Genomic DNA, 22397 nt, shown 5'->3' with positions numbered 1-22397 from the left:
CCAAACGTAGCCTCAATGTTGTTGAATATATTGATTAATATATGTCTTTTTAAATTGTAAAAAAGTGTTGAAATAGTAAATTATAGAAAGTTATGAATTTATTGTGACCATATACATATGTCAAGTGATAATTTTTTATATTATATGAATATGAAAATTAATGTGCTACAGTAGACTTCACAAAAGTAAATTCATAAGTTGATATTATTTCATATGATACATTATATGTAATTTACAATAAAAGTATATTTATAATCTAATATAATACATCAAGTCACGTCAATTTATTGATTTACTTTTGTGAGATATCTTTATGACTAAATGATTTTTCGTACAAAAATTTATTTACAATGTTGTTATTCATTAATTCTTAGATATAAAATTATGATTCAAAAGTTTGTATACAATTTTAGTTTTAATTGTGACATAGTCAATTGTAGAATATTATATATAAACCATAATCCAAAAATGAGGTTAGTAAAGTTATATATTTTTTTAATTTTTTTTAATGATTAAGGATGTTAAAAAAATATTTAAAAGAAAATAATAAAAAAAAAACTTAAAATGCCTTTTGGTAGTAGATGGGTATAAGTAATAGGTTACTAACCCTATCTACTACCCTATCACTACCCGTTAGATTATTCGATGCCTCCCAATCATCCTTCTTCAAGTTAAGCCTGCAGATCAAAATGATTTGGTAAAAATATGAAGAACAAGATCAGATGAAGGATATATATATATATACAAGGGGTGGAGGCCAGCGTTTGAATAAACAATATTACAGGCACTTTTAATTAACTAATTAATTAAACCTTTAATCTAGATAATTTATAAACAGACCAAATGTCTAGACGTACGTACACAATAATCCTAACAGACTCTTGCGCCAAATTGAATATTAAAGAGCAACAACTTAAGAGATTTTCTACGCAACTGGACAACTATATATGTATGGAAAGGGTACTGTACAAGCTCTATGACCAAAGTCTAAATAAAATCCCTTGGAGCTATAAATAAGATTCTCTTCGTACTTTCACTTCAAATATTAGCTATAAATATATATTAATATAATTAATGCTATATATACTTGTATTTTTATTTATATGTACTTTTATTCACAAAACTCATTTTGTTAATTTTAAAATTCATGATTTTCAGCGTATCGATAACATATATAGAAAAATAAATTTTTTTAAGTTTTTTTTTAAATACATTTAACATTTTTCATATATATATATATATCACATATTTTTAACTTAATTGATTGTTTCCAATGGCCCTCAACAGCCAAGTTGGAGAGGTTCTGCTGCATGATTAGAATCATGGCAAGCACAAGTCACTTGCATGCAAGCGTCCACCACTCCAGTAGTACTGGTTAGCCAAGATCAAGAGAAAAACAGAAGAATTCGCTCCCAGAAGTACTTGAAACGAGATCAGTACTACTTATTTCGGTAACTCAACTTTCCAGCGAAATACGTTGATCACGGGCTGGGTATGTACTTCTCAACGTCAACGTATCGATTCCAGAACCAATGATCTTGCCAGATTGTGTCCATGGATTCCAAACTAATCCCCTTAGTCTCGGGTATGAATAGCGCCACGAGAACGGTCATTATGAACACCCATGCAGCGTAGAAAAGGAAAACGCCATATTTCATGTGACATAAGATGGTGGCGAATACCTGAGCCAAAATGAAGGTGAACAGAAAATTGCAGGCAACGCCTATGCCTTGGCCGGCTGGTCGAATTTCCATTGGCAAGATTTCCACCGGAACTAGCCACGTCAACGGCCCCCACGACCACCCAAATGCGGCCGAGAGGCTACACATCAGGACCAGCACAGTAATTGCTGCTCCCTGGGAGAAAGTGGCAGTTCCCGCAGTCCCTAGCTCCGATGCCAATATCCATGCCAAGGCCACCTTCATCACAAACATGAGAAATCCTCTTCAATGAAGATGCTTGTAACAGTTGGTATTTCTTACAATCATCATAATAAACACTTAACTGACCTGAGTGACAATCATCTGGACCCCAGCTTCAAAGAACAAAAGTCGGCGCCCAAACCTGTCAACGGCAAAAGTTGATACGAGCGTAGAGGCAGTATTCACGACGGTAAGTATGATGGCAGCAATTAAAGCCCCGTCGCTACTAATCCCGATCGAACGGAACATAACGGGCCCATAGAAAGCCACGACATTGATCCCCGTGAACTGTTGAAACGACGGGATAGCCGCCGCCAGTACCAGTTGGGGCCTGTGCCGTCTTTCGAATATGACCTTGTAAGGCTGGCGGTTGTCAGCTTTGGCGGCCTCATTGTGGCTAATCATCTCGTTCAGCTCGGCCTCAGTGTCGGAGTCGACGCCGCGAACCTGGTTGAGGGATTTTCGGGCTTCCTGCACCCGGCCCCGTTGGATCAGGCTACTTGGCGTGTCCGGAATGAACATCGAGCCAACCGTCATGATCGCCGCGGGTATGGCTGCACAACCCAACGAGACTCGCCAGCCGATGTCTCCGAGATGAGCAGCCATGAGGTTGATCAATGAAGCTAATACAACTCCAGCGCCGATGAATAACTGGAAGGCGGTGTTTAACGCGCCGCGCCATTTAGGTGGAGCCATCTCCGAGAGGTATATTGGAGCTGCCTATATCAAAACAACAAACGTTAAAATATATAGCTCGGTTGGGTACAGAGCGTACTGTGGCAAGCGATTTTTATATTCTACCTTTTTCCTCTATATTTTTATTTATAACATATATTTTAATTGAATTGCACAAAGTTTCACTAAATTAGAGATCTGCATCACACCTGATTTGTGAAACCAATCCCAACTCCGAGAAGGAGTCGACCAAAAATTAGCATTTTCACGTCCATGGCAACAGCATTAAGCACCGTACCCAACAAGAACACGGCGCCACCGATAATCAAAATGCCTTTGCGCCCTGTAGCCGTGGTAACATGGCCAGCTAGGAGGGACGATACCAGACCAGTTATGTACAATGAGGATGTAAATGCCGTAAGGATTTGGCTGTCGAATATACAATACTGGTTCTGATGTGCATCATGCATCTTTAGTAAAACGGATGGGAAGAATTTCTTAAGAAATGGTTCCATTGTTGTTACACCTCCTGCAATCAAACATCATAATTTTGACTTCGCGTCTCATTAATTCAAAAGAATTTTGTAGTGAAAAGATCGTTATTTTGTATTAAACAGGATAAAATTAGAGAAATTTTTTTAAGAATATCGAAGATGACTGAAGAATTAAAAATATAGCCCATGCATGCATAGTGATTGTAGACGGAGATGAAGATCAGAATAGTAACCTGAAACGCCGATATCATAGCCAAATATCAACCCAGCTGAAGCCGCAACGATGCAGATCATGAGGACGGACGGCGTTAGAGATCCACCGCCATTCTTATTGGAACCTCCCAATGTTTTGATATCTAAAACCTTACCGCGTCCTGCCATCTGTGTGTGTGTTTTTTTTTCTGTCTCGAAAAAGTTTCAAAGAAATATAATTAGTACGTGCAATTTCAAACCATAATTTTTTGTTTCTTTAGTTTTTTATTTATTTATAGGAGTATATTCCTTTTCGCCTGTTAGAGATCAGTAGGAAGTTCATAAAAGAATGCGCATTTTGTGCAGTTAAAGGCGGTCATACGTACAAGGAAGTTCATGACGACCCAAGTCAACATATTGGTCCTGAACGTGCCCGATAGAAGAGGGATCAAAAGTGGGTAGTTGGCGGCCCATAGCATTCCGTATTTAGATTGCTTCTTTTTGGCCCAAGATTATAAGCTATAAATAAACTATATATTTGAGATGGGCAGTGGCAAATTGGCAATATCTTTTTTATTTTTATTTTTTATTTTAATAGAAATTGTATCATTCATTCAATAGAAAAATTTACATCTATGATCAGATACATTCTGAAATATCTCATATCAAACATAACATCATAAATTAAAATAATATATTTGAAACTTCACTAGTATACTTTTTTTTTTTGTGACTAGTTTGGTCTTTACTATTACTGATATTTTCTATAAAAAAAAAATCTAAGAGAAAACATTCTCTGCCTCAGTAGAGACTCAATCTCATAGAAAGAGAGAACTCAACATCTACAAACAAACGTCTAAGAAAATAACTCTTTTTTATTTTAATTAACAATAAGGAAATAAAAAATGAAAGCAATAAGATAGGTGCGAAAAATTACAGATTACAGTTTGGACTAACTCCAGTAGACTTCGGAATCTGTAACGACCCATGAAGATAATACACTTGTCTTTTTTTTCAGCCAATAAGGTCAGATCTGAAAGGTTTGGTATGGCGAATCCAGTGATTTGATGTGTGTGTCGAGAAGACCTGCTAAAAATGATGACTCGTGAGGACCATACGCAGTGATTTTTACAAAACCACCACTTTCATCAGAATGATTTTTTACCTCTGAATCTTTTTGTGTCGCGCGTGTCTCTTAGGAGTTGGCAGAAAATTGTAGATCGATATTTTTATACCTTGAAGAAAGTAAAATAAAACTAGATAAAAAAAACTTTGATGGATAAGGTAGGTGAATGAATGAAGGAGATGGAGGAGAAGAAGGAGAAGGAAGATGATGCCTCCTCTTCCTTAGGTGAAAATCAAATCTGGAGCCATTGATTTTTTACGAGAGAGATTATATAAAAGTATTATTACAAATTGACATGATTTTATATAATTCATCAGATATATTTTATAATAAAATTAATTTTATAATCTAACAAACGTCACTAGTTTATGAGATCATTACTTTTGTACAATTATTTTGTGGCTATAATATTTATCCACAATTAATTGCATTTAAAATTGAGGGTCAAATACATATTATATATGTGTGTATATATATATATATATATATATTAATTATAGTAAAATATAAATCATAAAAATATAATGAATCACTCCGGGGTTAGCCATATGGAGGAGACCAGACAAGTGGAGTGAAGGGAGAAGCTCCTACCGTCCTACGTACGTACGTACGTCTGCCATGTATTGGTGGCGTGCTGTCTGGTGAAGGGTAATTTCGTAAACTTGAACCTAGGCTTGATCACAATAAGCTTGGAAAGCTCCAAGTTTGACCGTTAACTCCCGCTTAAGTAGGATTGAACGACGCTTTCTACTCTCTCTCCGCGATGGAGTCCGCATTACCCGTAACTACGACGACAATTGCGCTCTTCGCCGTCTCAAAATCCCTCAGCCGCCATCGCTTATGCGGGTCTCCTCTTAGTCAGTTGCTTACTTGGCCACTCCCGACTCGCCGACTCAAATGCAGTCGTGCTTTAGTTCCCTCGTCTCCGAGGAGCCTGCACGCTGCGGCGGTGATACCTCCTATACGACGCCGTCCAAATTGCTTCTCGAGCTCCGCTGCTTCCTTTGCGTCTGGCGGTGGGAGCGGTGGCGGTTTCGGAGGAGGTAGCGGAGGCGATGGCGGTGAAAATGGATCAGGCGGCGGGGATGCGAAGGGGAATTTGGTTGCTGGAGGGGCCGAGGCGGTCTCGGCACTCTCGCCTGATGTGATTATACTCGATGTCGGAGTATGAACTCTCTCTCGTTTAATTTAATTTTTCATTTTCTGCTATAAACTTGGTTAATTGGTTATTTATATAAAAAAAACTTGTTTAATTGGTTTTATTTCTGTACGTATATGGCAGGGAATGTCATGTGGGGGATGTGCAGCTAGTGTGAAAAGAATTCTAGAAAATCAAGTAAGTTTTTCCTTTTTGTTTATTTTTTCTTTGGTTGAATCTGATTCTGATTTTTTATCGATTTCTATGCAAAATGGGATAGCGTTTTGAGTTATTGACAGAGGATGTTTGGCGAGGTTTGCTAAGTTGAAGAGCTGACATTTGGACAAATTTTTTTCTTACCAACGTGTATCGCAAAAACCAAATCTCTTGTTCTGAATTAGTGAGGTTTGTACGTCCGCGACAATAGATAAAAGGAGTTTTATAAAAAGTCAGCATTTTGTGGTATCAAAATGGAATTGAGATTTATTTCAAATTCCGGCGTCTGCGGATTCTAAAAAATGGGTTTTTTTGACTGTGGAACTGTATTTTGGGTTTAGAGTTGAAAGCCCTCTAGCACTGGAAAACCAAGTTGTGGAGAAAATATGGAGATTCTTTTAACAAAAGAAAGAAAAAAGTAGCAGCATAGGATAAAACTCAACTATGGGCAAATGTTGGTGAAATCTTCCATTAAATAAGGGAGAGTAAACATCAATGGAAATCACCAACCATGTATGAACCTATACATAGAACCCTACAATGATTCTCTCGCATCCCAACCTGAATTGCAACCACCCAATTCGCCTGCATGTTGCTATGTTACAACCCCTCACTCTTCAGCCGTTCATTCAGCATGTGCCGCACTTTCACTCTCAAGGTGTCCATCACGTGCACAAACGTGTGATGGGATCCTCAATATATTTGAGCATCTGTAATTAATTCTTCTTGAACTTTCCTTCTCCCATCTCTTTCTCACGTGCAAGAACTTTGCCCCGTTCTGCTAACTAAATCTGTACAATCCAATTTATTACAATTTTGGACAGCCGCAAGTGTCATCTGCTAGTGTGAACCTGACGACAGAGACAGCTGTAGTATGGCCTGTATTGGAAGCCACAATCTCACAGAACTGGCAACAACATTTAGGGGAGGCACTAGCAAATCATTTAACTAGCTGTGGTTTTAAGTCTAACCTTCGAGGTAAGAATATCATTATACATAATGACCACCATCTTTGTTATTATTGTCACTGCTTTTTTGTTATAATTATCATCATCACTATCATCTTTGTTGTCATGGTCATCTTTATTATGACCTACATTTGACAGTTAGTTAATAGTTCTTGTAAAAAAAAGTTGTAGGATTACATAGTTACTCTTTTTCTGTCTTGTGCTTTACTTTTTGCCAGGCAACTTTGAACCTATATAATACAGTAATTGCACCCAAGGTTTGCATAATTGAGCCAATATCCATGGGTGTGTATGCTTATGCTCTATTAATTACAGTATTTGAGCAAAGGGCTCACAGATCCTGATTTCTCAAAATCACATTTGGTGTAATACCTCAAATTGTGCGTAGGAAGGTGGTTAATCAGGTCTCTCACATTGCTTGGTAAGGAGAAGTTTTTACACTTTATAATGAATTTCAAAGGGCTCTAATTATAACATTGACTAGTCTTTTTGGATTATAGGCCTAGATGTGGCTTGGGCTTTCTTTGTGTCATAAAAAATGGTCTCAAAGCTAATCCCAACTCGTGTGAGACTTGAGCTGTGCTACCTATGATGAAATAGAATAGCCTGATGAGGACGTCAGGGATTCAAGGGGCCAGATTGCAATACCCCAGATTGTGTATAGGAAGATGGTGAATGGGATCTCACATTGCTTGGGAATGAGAATGTTTTGCACTTTATAATGAATTTTAAGGGGCTCCAATTGTTATATTGACTAATCCTTTTGGAATATGGGTCCAAATGTGGCTTGATCCTTCATTGGATCATTATATCTTCCAAAAATTTATTGTATATTTTTGGAGTGGCCAGAAGTATGAGGTCAATGCATCCTAGATGGAGCTGAACTGATTTGTAATTTTTATGACTACTTGGCTGCTTCTATATGTGCAGATTCAGGAAGAGACAATTTCTTCAAGGTCTTTGGAAAGAAAATGGAAGAAAAGCGTTATCGCTTAAAACAAAGTGGTAAAAATCTTGTTACAGCTTTATTCTTTAGAGATTGTGAATCATAGTTTGTTATGTTTCTATCCCGGCAGCGGAAGATTTTATTTTCTATAAAAAATTTTGTTATGTTTCTATAGGGCATTATGTTAATAAGCTGTATTAAACTTTCATTTCGGAAATATGACACTGAATTCTTATGCTTCTTTAGGTTCTGAGCTTGCTGTTTCCTGGGCTTTATGTGCTGTCTGCCTCTTTGGTCATCTGTCTCATTTCTTGGGAGCCAAGGCTTCATGGATCCATGCATTTCATTCCACTGGATTCCATCTGTCCTTGTCTTTATTTACACTTCTTGGTCCTGGGCGTCAACTCATCCTTGATGGTGTGAAAAGCCTTTTTAAAGGCGCTCCAAACATGAACACGTTAGTTGGTCTTGGGGCTCTGTCATCATTTTCAGTCAGTACATTAGCTGCCCTAATACCAAAACTGGTATACTTCAATCCTTATCTCTAATATGGCCGTGCTACCATCGGTAACTCAAGCTTCATATATATATAAAAAAAAATATGGTCTCTCTACCGTATCATACAGGACAATGGATGCTGTAGCCTGTTTAATCGATAGTCTATATGCAGGGTTGGAAGGCTTTCTTTGAAGAACCTATTATGTTAATAGCATTTGTATTGTTAGGAAGGAATCTTGAACTGAGAGCTAAAATTAAAGCAACCAGTGATATGACTGGACTTCTCAGGATTTTACCATCAAAAGCCAGGCTTCTTGTCAACAGTGCAAAAGAGTTGGGCCCAACAGTTGAAGTTCCTTGTAACAGTCTCTCTGTCGGAGACCATATTGTCGTACTTCCTGGAGTATGTAAAATGAACCCTGGCTTCCATCAATTTGGTTTTCAATTCTTTATTTTTTTGTTTTTTCCCAACTTGTGGTGTAAAAGTTAATACAGCTGGTGGCCAACCATATCCTGCTTAAATTAATAAACTATAGTAAGAATTCATCATTTCTCCCTGAAGCTATTATATGAAGCCTTTAATACATATTCTTACATTATTTTAGGACCGCGTTCCAGCGGATGGAATAGTCAGGGCTGGTAGAAGTACCATTGACGAGTCTAGTTTCACAGGGGAACCACTGCCGGTGATCAAATTGCCTGGGGTATTGCTATTTCTTTGAATATAGCTCTTTCTTATTCTCAACATTCAATTGCGGTCTGGTAGCAATGTTACAAAGTTGTGTGCTTATTACCTAGGCAATAAGCCTTTTGGTTTTGGCTACATGGAACATTAACTATTTAGTGATGAAGAAGGTGTATCTATTTTCATATTATTGTATTATAGTGCGTTTTATTCCTGTGCCAGAGTCAAGTTGCAGCTGGAAGTATAAATCTTAATGGAACTATTACAGTTGAAGTGCGGAGACCAGGTGGCGAGACTGCTATGGGAGACATTTTTCGTTTGGTTGAAGAAGCACAAAGTAGGGAAGCTCCTGTACAGCGGTTAGCAGACAAGGTTCTCTCAGAATCTTGTACAACTTTTAGATATATTATTGTCTAGTGATTCTAAAAAGGAGAATCTTGTCATGTGCTACCCTCGAGTCTTTCTAATAAATATATTTAACCTCATTTATATTCTCAACCATCTTATTGCTTACTGGTGGGAGTTTTTGACATATGTATTGTGTTTTATTTTTTTTTAACTTTTCCTCTCCTGGTCTTTGAATCAACAGTTTTAGAGTTAATTATATTTCACTTGTAGTAGTGGTTAATTACATTATACAAGATGCCTATCTATAATTTTTTCCTTGGTTTCAACAGGTTTCTGGGCACTTCACTTATGGAGTAATGGCGCTCTCTGCTGCTACATTTATGTTCTGGAGTCTGTTTGGTGCACATGTTCTACCTGCTGCTTTTAATCAAAGAAATTTGGTTTCATTGGCACTGCAGCTCTCTTGCAGTGTTCTGGTATGATGCTTGGAATTTGTATGTACACTTGAGTATTCCTATGAATGTTTTGTTGTATTGTGTAAGCTCTTATACTTTCTTGCTCCAATATTCCCCATATGGCTATTCTGATATAGTACTCTTTAAAATGGCTGCACAACATACTATTTCCTTGCTTTAGCTGCACCAAGCGTGTACAAGTTTGTCTGCACAACATACAGACAAACTTGTATTACCTTATACCCTCTTCCAGATTTTGGGGAACTTCTTCCTGACACCCCAGTGTCTGTGTTAAGACATCAAACTTGTGTCCATGACCACATCTTATAGAGTCATAGACAAAACATATGGAAACATTAAATTTTGCCAATACCTTTCTTTTTTATTGCAAGTTGTACAGCTTAACAAAAAAAGGAGACTTCCTAGAGTGCTTTTCATAAATAATTATGTAGTTTTAGTTGAATCTCCGCTAAGATGTTAGGGTGAGTTTGGATAGGCAGTATAGATGAGATGAGATGTTTTGTTGAAAGTTGAATAAAATATTGTTAGAATATAATTTTTTAGTATTATTTTTATTTTGGAATTTGAAAAGTTGAATTGTCTATTATATTTTTGTATGAGAATTTGGGAAAGTTGTAATGATGAAATGAGATGAGATGAGATGTTTTGTGTATCCAAACCCACCCTAGTCATCATTATTCCCTTACATGTATTATTATTTGGACAACTCGTATCAACCCATCTAATTCGTAATGAAAACGTAAGCTGAAATAAAAAGATCATTTCAGGGCTTTAATGCATGGCCCTAGCAGATTGGTCCGATGTTCCTTGCCCAATCAAATATAATAAGTAATTTTTTTCTTTTGGGCCTGAACCCTGGCTGTTATAAATGAGGATTTTCACAGAAAAATCCTTTAATATTTCTGCCATGTTAATTATTCTTCATTCGTGCTTAAATCCCTGCAGCCTGCTCCTTTCCTGGCCGTAGTAAACTGTTTTTCTTATTGACTCAGGTAGTTGCTTGCCCGTGTGCACTAGGCTTAGCCACACCAACTGCTGTGCTGGTAATGTCCTTCCAAATGCTGTACATCATTAGATAAGAGATCAGGTTGAACTTAATGTGATATGATATTTTGTTCTTCATTGAGCATTTTCCAGGTTGGAACTTCCTTAGGGGCAACAAGAGGAATGCTTTGGCGTGGTGGAAATATCTTAGAGAAATTTTCAATGGTGAATACTATTGTGTTTGACAAAACAGGGACACTTACCATTGGCAGACCTGTTGTGACAAAGGTCGTGACTCCTGGAGATGGGGGAAGTACAGATTCAAAGTGAGTGGTGACATTTACTCTTGGTATCAGACCATTTAAGTGGGGCACTTATTTTTATTTTTCCAACTTAATGTCTGTCGTGTCTTCACTTAGACTTAGCTGCCAATTTTATGAGAAAAAGTCTATTTTGAATATGAATGTGTTCCTTAGACTGAAATGCTTTACGAGGAAACAGTTCCTATGTTTCTTATTTCTGCAAGAGATCAATTCAATATTGAGATCTGGAAGTTTTGGAAGGTCCGAAAATGAGTTAAAGCAGTTCAACCAAATAGAATGAACGACTCTTGTTTCTAGGGGAGGTGAAACTGCCAGGTGCTAAGAACACACAATTACTTGTGTGAAATAGACAAAGTGATTGCCACGTGATGGCTATTTTATGATTTGACATGTATTAAATAAATATAGTAACACACTGATCATTTCATGTTTGAAAGCTTACTAATAACAAGGTGGCCGGTGTGAATCAGAAAGGTAGTCTACAGTTTGTTTCTATAATGTTACGAAACTTTATACATTATGTGTTACTTAGATGCTCATTGATTTAAGGTGATACATCTGAAAGAAAGAAAATTGCACAGATCAGTTGGTTTTGCGATTCAATAACACTGAGCTGTTTGGTTTGATGTAGAGATAATTCCCATCCTACCTGGTCTGAAGTTGAGGTCCTGAAATTGGCTGCTGGAGTAGAGGCAAATACAGTTCATCCAGTTGGGAAAGCAATAGTGGAAGCTGCTCGTGCTGTTAATTGTCCGAGTGAAAAGGTAAATTGTGTTGTAGGCTGATGAATATGTATTGCATTTAGCTTTATTTTTAACTTCTTTCAAATTGTAGACCAGATATGTTCCCCATTGATGAATGGACATCTTCTACTTATCTTTCTCTTTGAATTTCGAAATGCAACAAAGTCGATGCAATTGTTATGTAATCTTTCAAACTTATTTGATTTGCAATATCATCTAATACCCCAGAGCTTAGTATTGATTTGTGTATCAGTTTTCATTGTCCATGATGACATGAACCATAAATGCTAGAGCTCATTTTCTTTCAAGTTTAACTACTTGCATCAATAGAGAGTAGTATAAAATCTCAACCTTATAGTTTTTCCATTGTTTTTAGTAGACTTATAAATGATTTTTTTTATTAGCAAATAAGAATTTTATTGAAAATAGGCGAAGCCAAGTACATGAGACATTACAAGAGCCACACCTAGGCATGACTGTTTAAAGATACAAGAAAATCAATGCCATTAAAGTCTATTGCATTCGACCAATGGAATTAAGTGTGAAGAAAAAAAGTTCTAAGCTCGACCATTGTCCAGTCACGATCCTCAAAACTCCGACCGTTCCACTCCATCCATATGCACCACCATAGGCAGATCGGTATCATCTTCCACACAACCACAATAACCCGGATGCCTTGCCAGCTTGCCAAAAAGTCAACAACCCTTGGCATTACCCAAAAGAGTCCCACTCTTGGAAAGATATCTTTCCATAAGCTCCTAGCTACATCACGATTCACAATGCAATAATAGATGAGAATCTTCCTTAGATTATCTAAGGTGAGAATCTTCCCTAATGAAGTTGTCCATACAAAAAAAGAAGCTTTTTGGCCCCCGCGGGGGGGGCCTAGTCTTCCATATGTACTTAGGCCCAATTTGGATACAAGAACTGTTTCATCCCATCTTATTATTGCAATTTTTTCAAATTTCTACTCAAAATGTAATAAAAATTCAAAATTTTCAAATCTCAAAACAATAATAATATAAAAAAATAATATTCTAATAATATTTTATTCAAACCTCCCTTTAGATGAGTTGAGATGAAAGTTGAAAGTTGAATAAAATATTATTAGAATATTATTTATTATTATTATTGTTTTGGGATTTGAAAAAGTTTAATTGTTTATTGTATTTTGTGTAGGAATTTGAGAAAGTTGTAATGATGAGATGAGATGAGTTAAAACGCTTTTTGTATCCAAACCTCCCCATATAGTATCACTGTACAGTAAAGTTCCCCTTCTTCTATTGCTTGGGTGATGCCCAAGATGGTGGTATGTTGGAGAGGGCTTCTAGGAAATTGTCAAATAGCAACCGTTTGGAAGATGGTTCCTCTTTGTCTTATGTGGTGTATTTGGAATGAGAGGAATGGACGCTGTTTTGAGAATAGAGAACGATCGGTGGAAGGGATTAAAGTTTTCTATTTTCATACTTTGTTGCTTTGGGCTTTGGTTATTGTATTGGATGGGAATAGTCTTAATGACTTTTGTAATGTGTTTTCCAGGGTTAGCTCACAATTATGTGTCTTTCTATGTACACTTCTTGTGTATTTGGGCTATGCTTAATTATGTTTATTAATAAATTTCTTACTTATAAAAAAAAAGTTTCCCTTCTTGGATGGTGACCAAATCATCTTATCCACTCCTCCAGTCAGTCTACAATTGTGCACAAGATTGAAGAAATCTGTAAATGTGTCATTTCCCAATCTTGGGCGGCTAAGGAAAATAATATTCCATTGGGGAGAGCTACTAGAGAGATCCATAAGCTCTACTACTATAGCCGTCTTTCTTTGTGCAATGATGTATAGTATTGGGTAGGCTTCCTTGAGGATTGAATCTCCACACCATAAGTCATTCTAGAATTTAATTCTAGAGCCATCCCCAACTATAAACCGTGTTGATCGATGAAGATTGGTCTAGCCTCTTCTTATATGTTTCCAAAGCCCCACCCCATGTGGTCCACTCACCTTATTCGAGCACCATCCTCCCCAGAATCTACCATATTTTAAATCTATGATCACCCTCCACAAAGCTCCCTTCTCTTCATGATATCTCCATAACCATTTACCAATAAGGCCTTGTTGAAAACCAACAAATTCCGAATTCCCAACCCAGCTTCGCGTATAGGGGTACAAACTGTAGCCCAATTCACCAAATGAAACTTGAAGGATTTTGAGATGAAAATACAAGAAGTCTCAGGTCTATCTGGAGAAGGCTCGTCAAAAGATTCTTTTGGATTGAGGGAACATGTGTATTTTTTTCTGTTTACCGATAATTAGCAATTGACGCGGGAAGGAACTATTGAATACTTGGAATCTCACAATGATGTGTGTGTGTGTAAAATGTATTGGCATAGGCTACAACAAGTTGCAAAAAATTGAGACTAAAGATAAAAAGACTATAGAAGCATGATCTAGGCTTCATTGGGTGCCCCCTTGGGAGGGACCTTTTATTCATTACCAAGAAGAAAATGGAGTTATGACCAAATGCATTGGGCAAAGATATAAAATAAAGGGCAACTAGGTTCCACAAGCCAATCTAGCATTCACTGTAACGACCCAACCCAATAATTCTAAGGTCAGAATATTGATAATTTTTATTGGACTTAAATTATATTTAATAGGCCATATTGGATGAGCCCACAAGCAATAAATTATTGAGGTTGATTATGAGTTTTAATTAGGCTCAATAACTAGGTTAAATCCTATTTATTATTTATTGAAAAAGTTAAGACTCATTTTAGAATTTAAAGATCGGCCATTAGAAATTTATTTCAATTTAAAATCATCACTAATTGAAGTTTCCTACACAGTTTCAGTTACTCTCAATCCTACATTAAATAAACTGCTAGAGTTATGTCTTTAATTTCAAACACACTAGGATTATAATTCTAGAATCTTCTTCACCTTAAAATTCCTAAACCCAACCCATACCATCCTATAAATAGAGTCTCATGCACTATACGTGCACCTACCTCTTCAAGCCTAGGCTTTTTGTTTTTAGCTCTCTTTTTACCTTCAGCATGCCATAGCCTCATCTCTCCTACCATGAAACACGACAAGGCCACCATCGTCCCTCCATCGCACCATGATCGATTTTGTGTCAGAAATTTTATGAAGCAACACTACGAGGTAAGTAGCTTGATCATAAATTAGGATTAGTATACGGTAGCTAGTTATATATATTATTATTAAAGCCAATTCTTTGGAAGCCAATGTTTATGTACCACGCATGTCATGATATTTGCAAGTACGTCATTCATCATGTTTCATTTCACATATTATAGTATGTATTATGCATCTCATGTTGTAAGACACGCAAGCTTTCTTAAAATCAAGTGCAAGATAAGATCAAATTAGTTTAATTAAATGATCATTCAGATGCATAGTACCAATGCAGTTTCAGGGTGGATGTGCAAGTCACAGACTCAAGTGTGGTCCGCCATAGTATGCCAGAATACTATCAGCAGCTCCCCTTGCGGCTGCAGGACGTGGGGCCAGTGCACAACCTCGCACACAGAATTAAGTGTGTTGGCAAGTCATATCAATTAGATAAATCAGATCAGTCAGTTAATTCAGATAAATCAGTCATGCATAGCATAAACATTTGTATGATTAGTCATGATTTTAAGCTCATGAAATATTTTATGAAAACCTTATGTTAAGTATGTTTACGTCATGATGAGTTTCTTATTGAGTCATCAACCCATTTTAGTTTGTTTTTATGTTTTTAAACCACCCCGGGTCAGAATATTTATGAAGGTAGAGCTATAGGCCAATGAGGCTTGACAGTGGCCTAGATCATGTACATGGATTTTAAGTTATGATTTTTATGGCACAAACTTTGAGAAATTTTAATAAATGCTTCCACGCACTCTCTCTTATGATCTCAGTATTTTTAATAAAGAATGATTTTAATTATTATATAGAACCTTTGTACATGGCACAAATACAAGAAAATATTTTTTTTAAGTCAAGTTCGGTAGTAGCACTCCAGCTTCCTTAGATCTTAAAAAAAAAAATGTATTTCTTAACTGTGGGGAGCAGGGTGTTACATTCACAAACTGGATAAAAATCTCTCCATATCCACTATTCACCATCCTTTGGCTTTCTTATTTTTGTTTGATTTCTTCTAATGACCGTTAACCAAACTAACTATCTTCTTATTCATGGTGTCATTCATTTTTATTAAGTCGTCTTCTCTGCTATATGCTGTCTCTTCAAACTCTTATTTAATGATCTGTTCTTTATATCCTCAACACATGCCTCAACGGAGCAATGTCATCCAGACTACATCCAATCCATTGCTCTATGACTGCATTTTGTGGTCCTTAGTAAGTAACTTGGACTAGGTTTGTCTTCATTGATAACTGTTGGAATTATTTGTAGCATGTCGTTTTATTTGTCTTTACCTGAGGATTCTCTAGTCGTCTTCTATTTCTCATCGCTCCATTATTTTCTCTCAAAACTACTATTTACGACCTTCTAAATATTATTTGCAGTGTGTCCACACACACTATAAGTGGTACAAGTCTCACACTTCCAAAATGGTTTTTCCAACTGAATCATTGTTCTTGAGATTAAAATATCAGGCCCCTACTATATACGTTTGTCTCTAATTGAGAAATATTAACTTTAAGCTTCTTTCCTGAAGCTTTATCCACCACATGCAAAGTCTTTCAAATTGCACCATGTGGCTGACACCACCAGGAGGCAACATTCGTTTTAGATATTGAATGCTATAATCCACCATAGAGGAATACTAGCTAACTGCCAGGTTCAAGATTGAGAGGTAGTGCCGTACATATGAATGGAGTTGGGGAGGACACTTAGAGGTGGAAGTTGAGCAAGCATCTGCTCGGATAAGCTGTGTGGATCAGGTGGAGAATAATTTCCTGCAGACGCGCGGTTTGCCAGAACTCCTAAGATCTCTTTTGTTAAGGCCCATTTTGATGATCAATAATTTGCATAACTATAACACTCAGAAGTGTCTTCTTAGTTGGTGTTACATGTGCAAGGATGATGAAACTGATGAACATTTGCTTGTCCCTTGTACTAATGAACATGGTGGCCAATGGTTATCCCCAAATGAATGACTGAGTTATTAGAAGTTGCGGAATGGGAGAGCCTTTTGTATGGAGAACAATCCCATCATGTCTCATGTGCTGTATTTGTTTGGCTCAGATGGATTCGGTCCACTCTTCGTTTGAATCTTAATTGTCATTATTTTTTTTACCAATAAAAAAATCTTAATTGTTATTACAGGGTTCTAGAAACAGACGATATTGTTTTCAGGACATTAAATTTTGTGTTTCTAATACATCATCCAGTCATCGTTTAATTTGAATGAATTTTGAGTCTCTTATTTATCTTTTTTCTCTAATCACCATTTTCTTTAGGGGTGGATTGTCTTTTATTTATCTATTCTAAGAAGCAATTTCTATAGGTGGTGGATGGAACATTCATGGAAGAACCTGGGTCTGGTACGGTGGCAATCATTGGGAACAAAAAGGTCTCTGTAGGCACATTGGACTGGATTCAAAGGTTTTGTAGTCCTTTATCTTTTCTGTTACATGTGGCGGGGCTCCTCATACGAATATATCACCAATGATTTCCAAAACTGCATTCATGTTTAAGATTTCTGACCAATTTTGAATTCAAACAAACCTCCTTCCTCTCTTAGATTTAAGGGTACTTCTGAATTTGTGTAATCGGCTTTGCAAAGTGGACAAGCATTCTGATAGATCCATAAAAAACAGTGGACAAACAAAATTGGAGGGAGGGTGGAGGTCAATCTAACTGAAGCTCTTTGACTTTTTGGTGGTTTACTGCCTGAAGAGTGGATGTTCATAAACAGCAATGGACTTGGGTGACCAGTTTTAGGTTCTTGGATTTGTTTGGGGTTGCGATATTGAAATGCGGCTTTCATGGAATTAATTCTTTGTTATCTTGTATAATCACTGAATTTCCATTAATGTTAAGTATGCATGGGAGTGATTTGGTTCTTTGCACCCCATTAATGAGAAAATTCTTATGGGGCCCTTGTCATATGTTGGATCTTTTCTTTTTCCACACCTTATTTCTGTGGGCTTCGGCTATTGTATTCAATGGGGCTAGTGTTCACGATTCTCTTGTATCCTTTTCTAGTTCCTAAATTGTAATTAGGTGTTTGCTTTCGTTTACTTCTTGCATACTTGGGCTATGCCTATTTACTTGATTCAATAAAATTTTATACTTACTAAAAAAAATAAGTCAGATCTATCTGGGAGCCCGAAATCTTGGATTTGATGATTGGAGTGACAATGCTGTTCATCATGATAATGATCCATGTCTTACCACAGAAATGAATATGAGATATGGAGTAAACTTCTCTGACGGTCTTGTTATCTCTGTTTTTTTTCTTTTTTTTTTGTCAAGTGAAGTCATCAATATTCAATAAAGCACGCTAGCGGCGCAACCCAAGTATATGAGGAATATACGTGGATGAACACCTGGTTAAGAATGAGAATGAGAATACTTGAATGAAGCTAGAAATCACTTCTAACTGTGGGTTTTATAGGGTTGTTTTTGTGACAAGTTTTTTCAAATTTTAGTAATGTGATTTTTTTTTTAAAAATTTTCTGCAGGCATGGAGTTAATGAGAATCCATTTCAAGAAGTAGAGGATCTTAAGAATCAGTCCACTGTTTATGTTGGAGTAGATAACACTCTTGCTGGTCTCATTTATTTTGAGGATCAAATCAGGGAAGATGCGGGGTATGTAGTGGGATCTTTGTCTAGGCTGGGAATTGACATGTATATGCTCTCTGGAGACAAGAGAAGTACTGCTGAGTATGTTGCGTCTGTTATTGGTATTCCCAAAGAAAAGGTAAGAAATATTCAGTTATCCTCCACTTTAAACATTTATGTTTACAACTAATTTCCTCTTCGAGAAGGTAAGAACCATTTTGTTTTAAATTCCTTTTAATAACAATCCCGGACGCTCTGAGTTCGAAACTCCACATTCACACTCTTGGGGCCATCGTATTGGGGGGATTTCTCCTTGAATTACCCAAGGTACACTTGCAATAAACTCTTTGCCTGGCTTGTGGACCCCCGGGGTTAGTCGGGACTTTGTCTGTATGGTGCCAATAAACAATTCCTTTTAACAACACGTGTAGGTTCTCTTTTATATTTCTTTTTAACAACTACTATAGTGGGGTTGATTGTAGCGAAGTGATTAAACATGTCAACTCTCTGAATTTACATGGTTGAAAGTCATAAAGAAGCTGCAATGGCAGGTTCTATCTGGAGTTAAACCTGCTGAAAAGAAGAGATTCATAGGCCAACTTCAGAGAGATCAGAAAATTGTGGCCATGGTTGGTGATGGAATCAATGATGCTGCTGCTTTGGCTTCTTCAGATATTGGAATTGCCATGGGTGGGGGTGTTGGAGCTGCTAGTGAGGTGTCTTCTATTGTGCTGTTGGGCAACAGGCTCTCACAGGTATCTTTTTTACAACATATCATTTTAAACTTCATAGCACACACTATACACACTCATAACACTATGCATGTTCTTCACAGGTATCACTTTAAAAAAAAATCCAGAAACCCAATTGCTGGGCTTTGTTTTGACTCAAGTTATCTATCTAGCTTTATTCTCTTTTCAGCTTAGAATAAAACTGACATCAAATTCTGAAATGTTTTTTGGACTGTATTGTGTGCTTTGCTTAGCTGCATAACATCAACTACTAAATTCAGATACATAACAAGTATTATAGAAGGTGCGAGTCAGCACACAAGACACGAAACAAAATTGAACTCCCTTCCCATAAGCAAAATAAGAGTGTTATTTTATTAGTTGGCTGGAGTGGGATGCCTTTTTCCTTGAGCACATGGGTCACAAATCGCATGACTATAATAGCTTTTAGTAACATATTTAACTGGCAAAGTCTTTTCCTTCCCAACAGCTATCTGATTCTTAAACCTCCTAATGGTCTATGGGTTGGGTCCCAAAAAAAATGCCTCTCCTATTATATGTATTTTGGAAAATTGATGTATCATGTATGTTTATCTGGTTTTCATCTTATGAGCCCTCCATGTTGATTTGGGATCTTGTGGTATTTATTGGTTGGTTCACCTAGTTCACATCCATGCAGTTGCTCGATGCTTTGGAGCTCAGCAGGCTAACCATGAAGACTGTCAAGCAAAATCTCTGGTGGGCTTTTGCGTACAATATTGTAAGTTTTTCTGCATCTTATAAGCATAGCTTTTACTTTATTATTATTTTTGAAGCAGTGAAAGTGCATATGAAATAAACGCCTATGGAGAGAAGGTCATATGCCATTTCTTGGAGCTTTTTGCCCTAGGCAAATAGAATTCTGCAGCAAAAATTGTGTTTCAGCTATCAGATCCGTTATAGGCCTAATCTCCAACCTGCCAGTTGCTAGCACAGTTTTCAACTTCTTGAACATATTTAAAGTTTACATCCTACCGCTGCAAGTATGATTCGGAAGCATCCAAAACCCTGCATAACCCACATAGTGCCACTGGTCTACAATGACCAGCCCACTTGCTAGCATGAGTGAAGTCTTTATTGTGGTGTTTATGTTATAGTCATGTTTAGTTTTCAAAATGTCACGTTACAAGGTTGCGACTTTTTATTTGCTTGAAGGGTTGGGCTTAAAAGAGAATATGCATAATCAATGGCTAGGATTGTAGGGTTGCTATAGGCCAGTATATAACTGTATATATGGTTTTAGTAGTCATTTTATGCAGCTTTTGCCTATTTATTTTCAGATGTCAGACTTTTGGTATCTTTTCTGGGTCCACAGTTCTAATTTTGTCCAATCGTTGCATGAAATGTAGCTATTTCCTGGTGCTTAAAGAGAGGCATTCTCTTTCTCTCTCTCTCCGAGTACTTGGGCTTTGATAGATCAAGTACGGCATTATTTCCTAGTCCTGACTGCACAAGCAGCTGGCTATTTTGGTAAAATTACCATGGCATGAAACAACTCAAGCATGGGCCTAGCTTATCGATCCCTTTCCCAGATCCCACTTGAATATAGGTGTTTTCTCGTGTATAAACCCAGTGTACTTGGGCTACGCCTGCTGATATTAATAAACTTTTTACTTGCCAAAAAAAAAAAAAATTACCATGCCTACCCCTAGAGGTGTATCGACAATTAGCATATCAGTATGAACAAGTGGTTCCGTCATTCTAGTCTTACTCTCTTTTATTTTATTTTCTCTTTCTTCTCATACAAAATCACGACATAATATTATAGCTGTTTGAATACCTGCTCTACCTCAGCCAACTTAGACCTTCGAACTTGTTAAATTGAGGTCACATTGGAAGCCCTCCACTATTGAGCTACAACACAGTAGACATGAAGTGGGATCTTAGAGTTTGAGTGCCTTGTTGATGCTTTAGTTTCGCTTTCTTCCTGATTTACTTTTTCCTTTTGACTGCCTTTTGTAATTCCAAATATTTTTCCATGTGGCAATGTGAAAACATGATGCAGGTCTTCTTGTGATTGAAGTTTAATATGTTCCTAGTTATTCTCAGCTTTTTCTGCGCCCTTATCTCTTTAGCTGGAATTCCATTTACTTTTCCTCTACAAGAAACTTGATTTAAGTGGAAACTGATGCTAGCAATCTGATCCGGTAAAGTTGTGTTTTCTTGTATGGTGTGATTCATGAACTAAAGAATTGATTTACTATTGTGTTTCTCAGTCTTCAAATTAGAAACTGTTTGGGTGTTAATTTAGTATACGAGTCTTTGTTGCAATTTGATGTTTTGGTCTCTCTGCTCTGATTACTGACTGTCACACTGGAGCTGCCACTTTCCCTCTTTATTGAGGTGCTTACCTTAGTTCACAGGATTTGGCATATGTTTCTGACATTTTACACCTTACGCTTTCTTCATTGGAAGAAAATTTGGTCTTACACCATTAGTACTTCTGCACAGGTTGGGATTCCAATTGCTGCTGGAATGTTGCTGCCGGTAACTGGGACCATGTTGACTCCATCAATTGCTGGAGCCCTCATGGGTTTGAGTTCGATTGGGGTAATGGCCAATTCATTGCTTTTGAGATTCAAATTCTCCACAAAACAAAAACAGATACATGGTTCATATGAAAATCCCAAAATCCGTTTCGATTATGATTCTTGCATGGATCAAAAAGAGAAAATAGAGCACCGTTATTCCGATGCTAGATGGAGAGAGAAATGATTACAGAAACACATGACAAATGGAGAGCAAGCATACCAGGATAGAGACATTGATCCCAACCTTATAGAAGGATGAAAAGAAATTAGCATCCTTTCAAATGTTGGAGGCAAGAAGGCTTAAAATTGTGGGACAGGATTAAAATTGTAATCATAGATTGTTTCTGGAACAACATATGTCTGGCTCACGGCTACATTAGTTCCAACATTATTCTCTTGGCTGATTGATACAGCTAATGTGTTTTTGTGGGTTTACGCTGTAAGAAAACAAGGCTGGCCATATAATGCCTCTATGGAGGTGGTTGAATTTTGGATCTGTTATCATTGGAAATGTTGTTGACTTGCGACTATCTGGTTCTATGGCTTTGTAGCCAACAGTAGAGATGACCCGAGAACATATTTTAGGCTGTTAGCAATTCGA

The 22397-nt window shown here is 37.1% G+C and overlaps 2 protein-coding genes across 2 annotated transcripts; one reads left to right on the top strand and one right to left on the bottom strand.

The window, feature by feature from the left end:
- Positions 1–1248: 1248 nt before the first annotated feature.
- On the bottom strand, positions 1249–3546 carry LOC109003236 (sugar transport protein 5-like). Its single transcript, XM_018981290.2, has 4 exons — positions 3325–3546; positions 2807–3126; positions 2010–2642; positions 1249–1919 (listed from the first exon to the last, which is right to left on the bottom strand). The coding sequence occupies exons 1-4, from the start codon at positions 3470–3472 to the stop codon at positions 1482–1484; spliced, it is 1539 nt and encodes a 512-aa protein (XP_018836835.2). The 5' UTR covers positions 3473–3546; the 3' UTR covers positions 1249–1481.
- Positions 3547–4987: 1441 nt separating this feature from the next.
- Positions 4988–22326, top strand: LOC109003249 (copper-transporting ATPase PAA1, chloroplastic). Its single transcript, XM_018981313.2, has 17 exons — positions 4988–5574; positions 5692–5745; positions 6588–6741; positions 7662–7736; positions 7924–8201; positions 8348–8578; positions 8781–8879; positions 9083–9232; positions 9538–9684; positions 10677–10727; positions 10822–10994; positions 11623–11755; positions 17214–17311; positions 18394–18634; positions 19047–19250; positions 19906–19986; positions 21717–22326. The coding sequence occupies exons 1-17, from the start codon at positions 5173–5175 to the stop codon at positions 21978–21980; spliced, it is 2835 nt and encodes a 944-aa protein (XP_018836858.1). The 5' UTR covers positions 4988–5172; the 3' UTR covers positions 21981–22326.
- The last annotated feature ends 71 nt before the right edge of the window (positions 22327–22397 follow it).

The sequence above is a fragment of the Juglans regia genome, chromosome 16 (assembly GCF_001411555.2).
Source record: "Juglans regia cultivar Chandler chromosome 16, Walnut 2.0, whole genome shotgun sequence".
NCBI lineage: Eukaryota > Viridiplantae > Streptophyta > Magnoliopsida > Fagales > Juglandaceae > Juglans > Juglans regia.
Note: the sequence above shows the minus strand (reverse complement) of the source record. Positions and strands in the feature narration are given on the sequence as shown.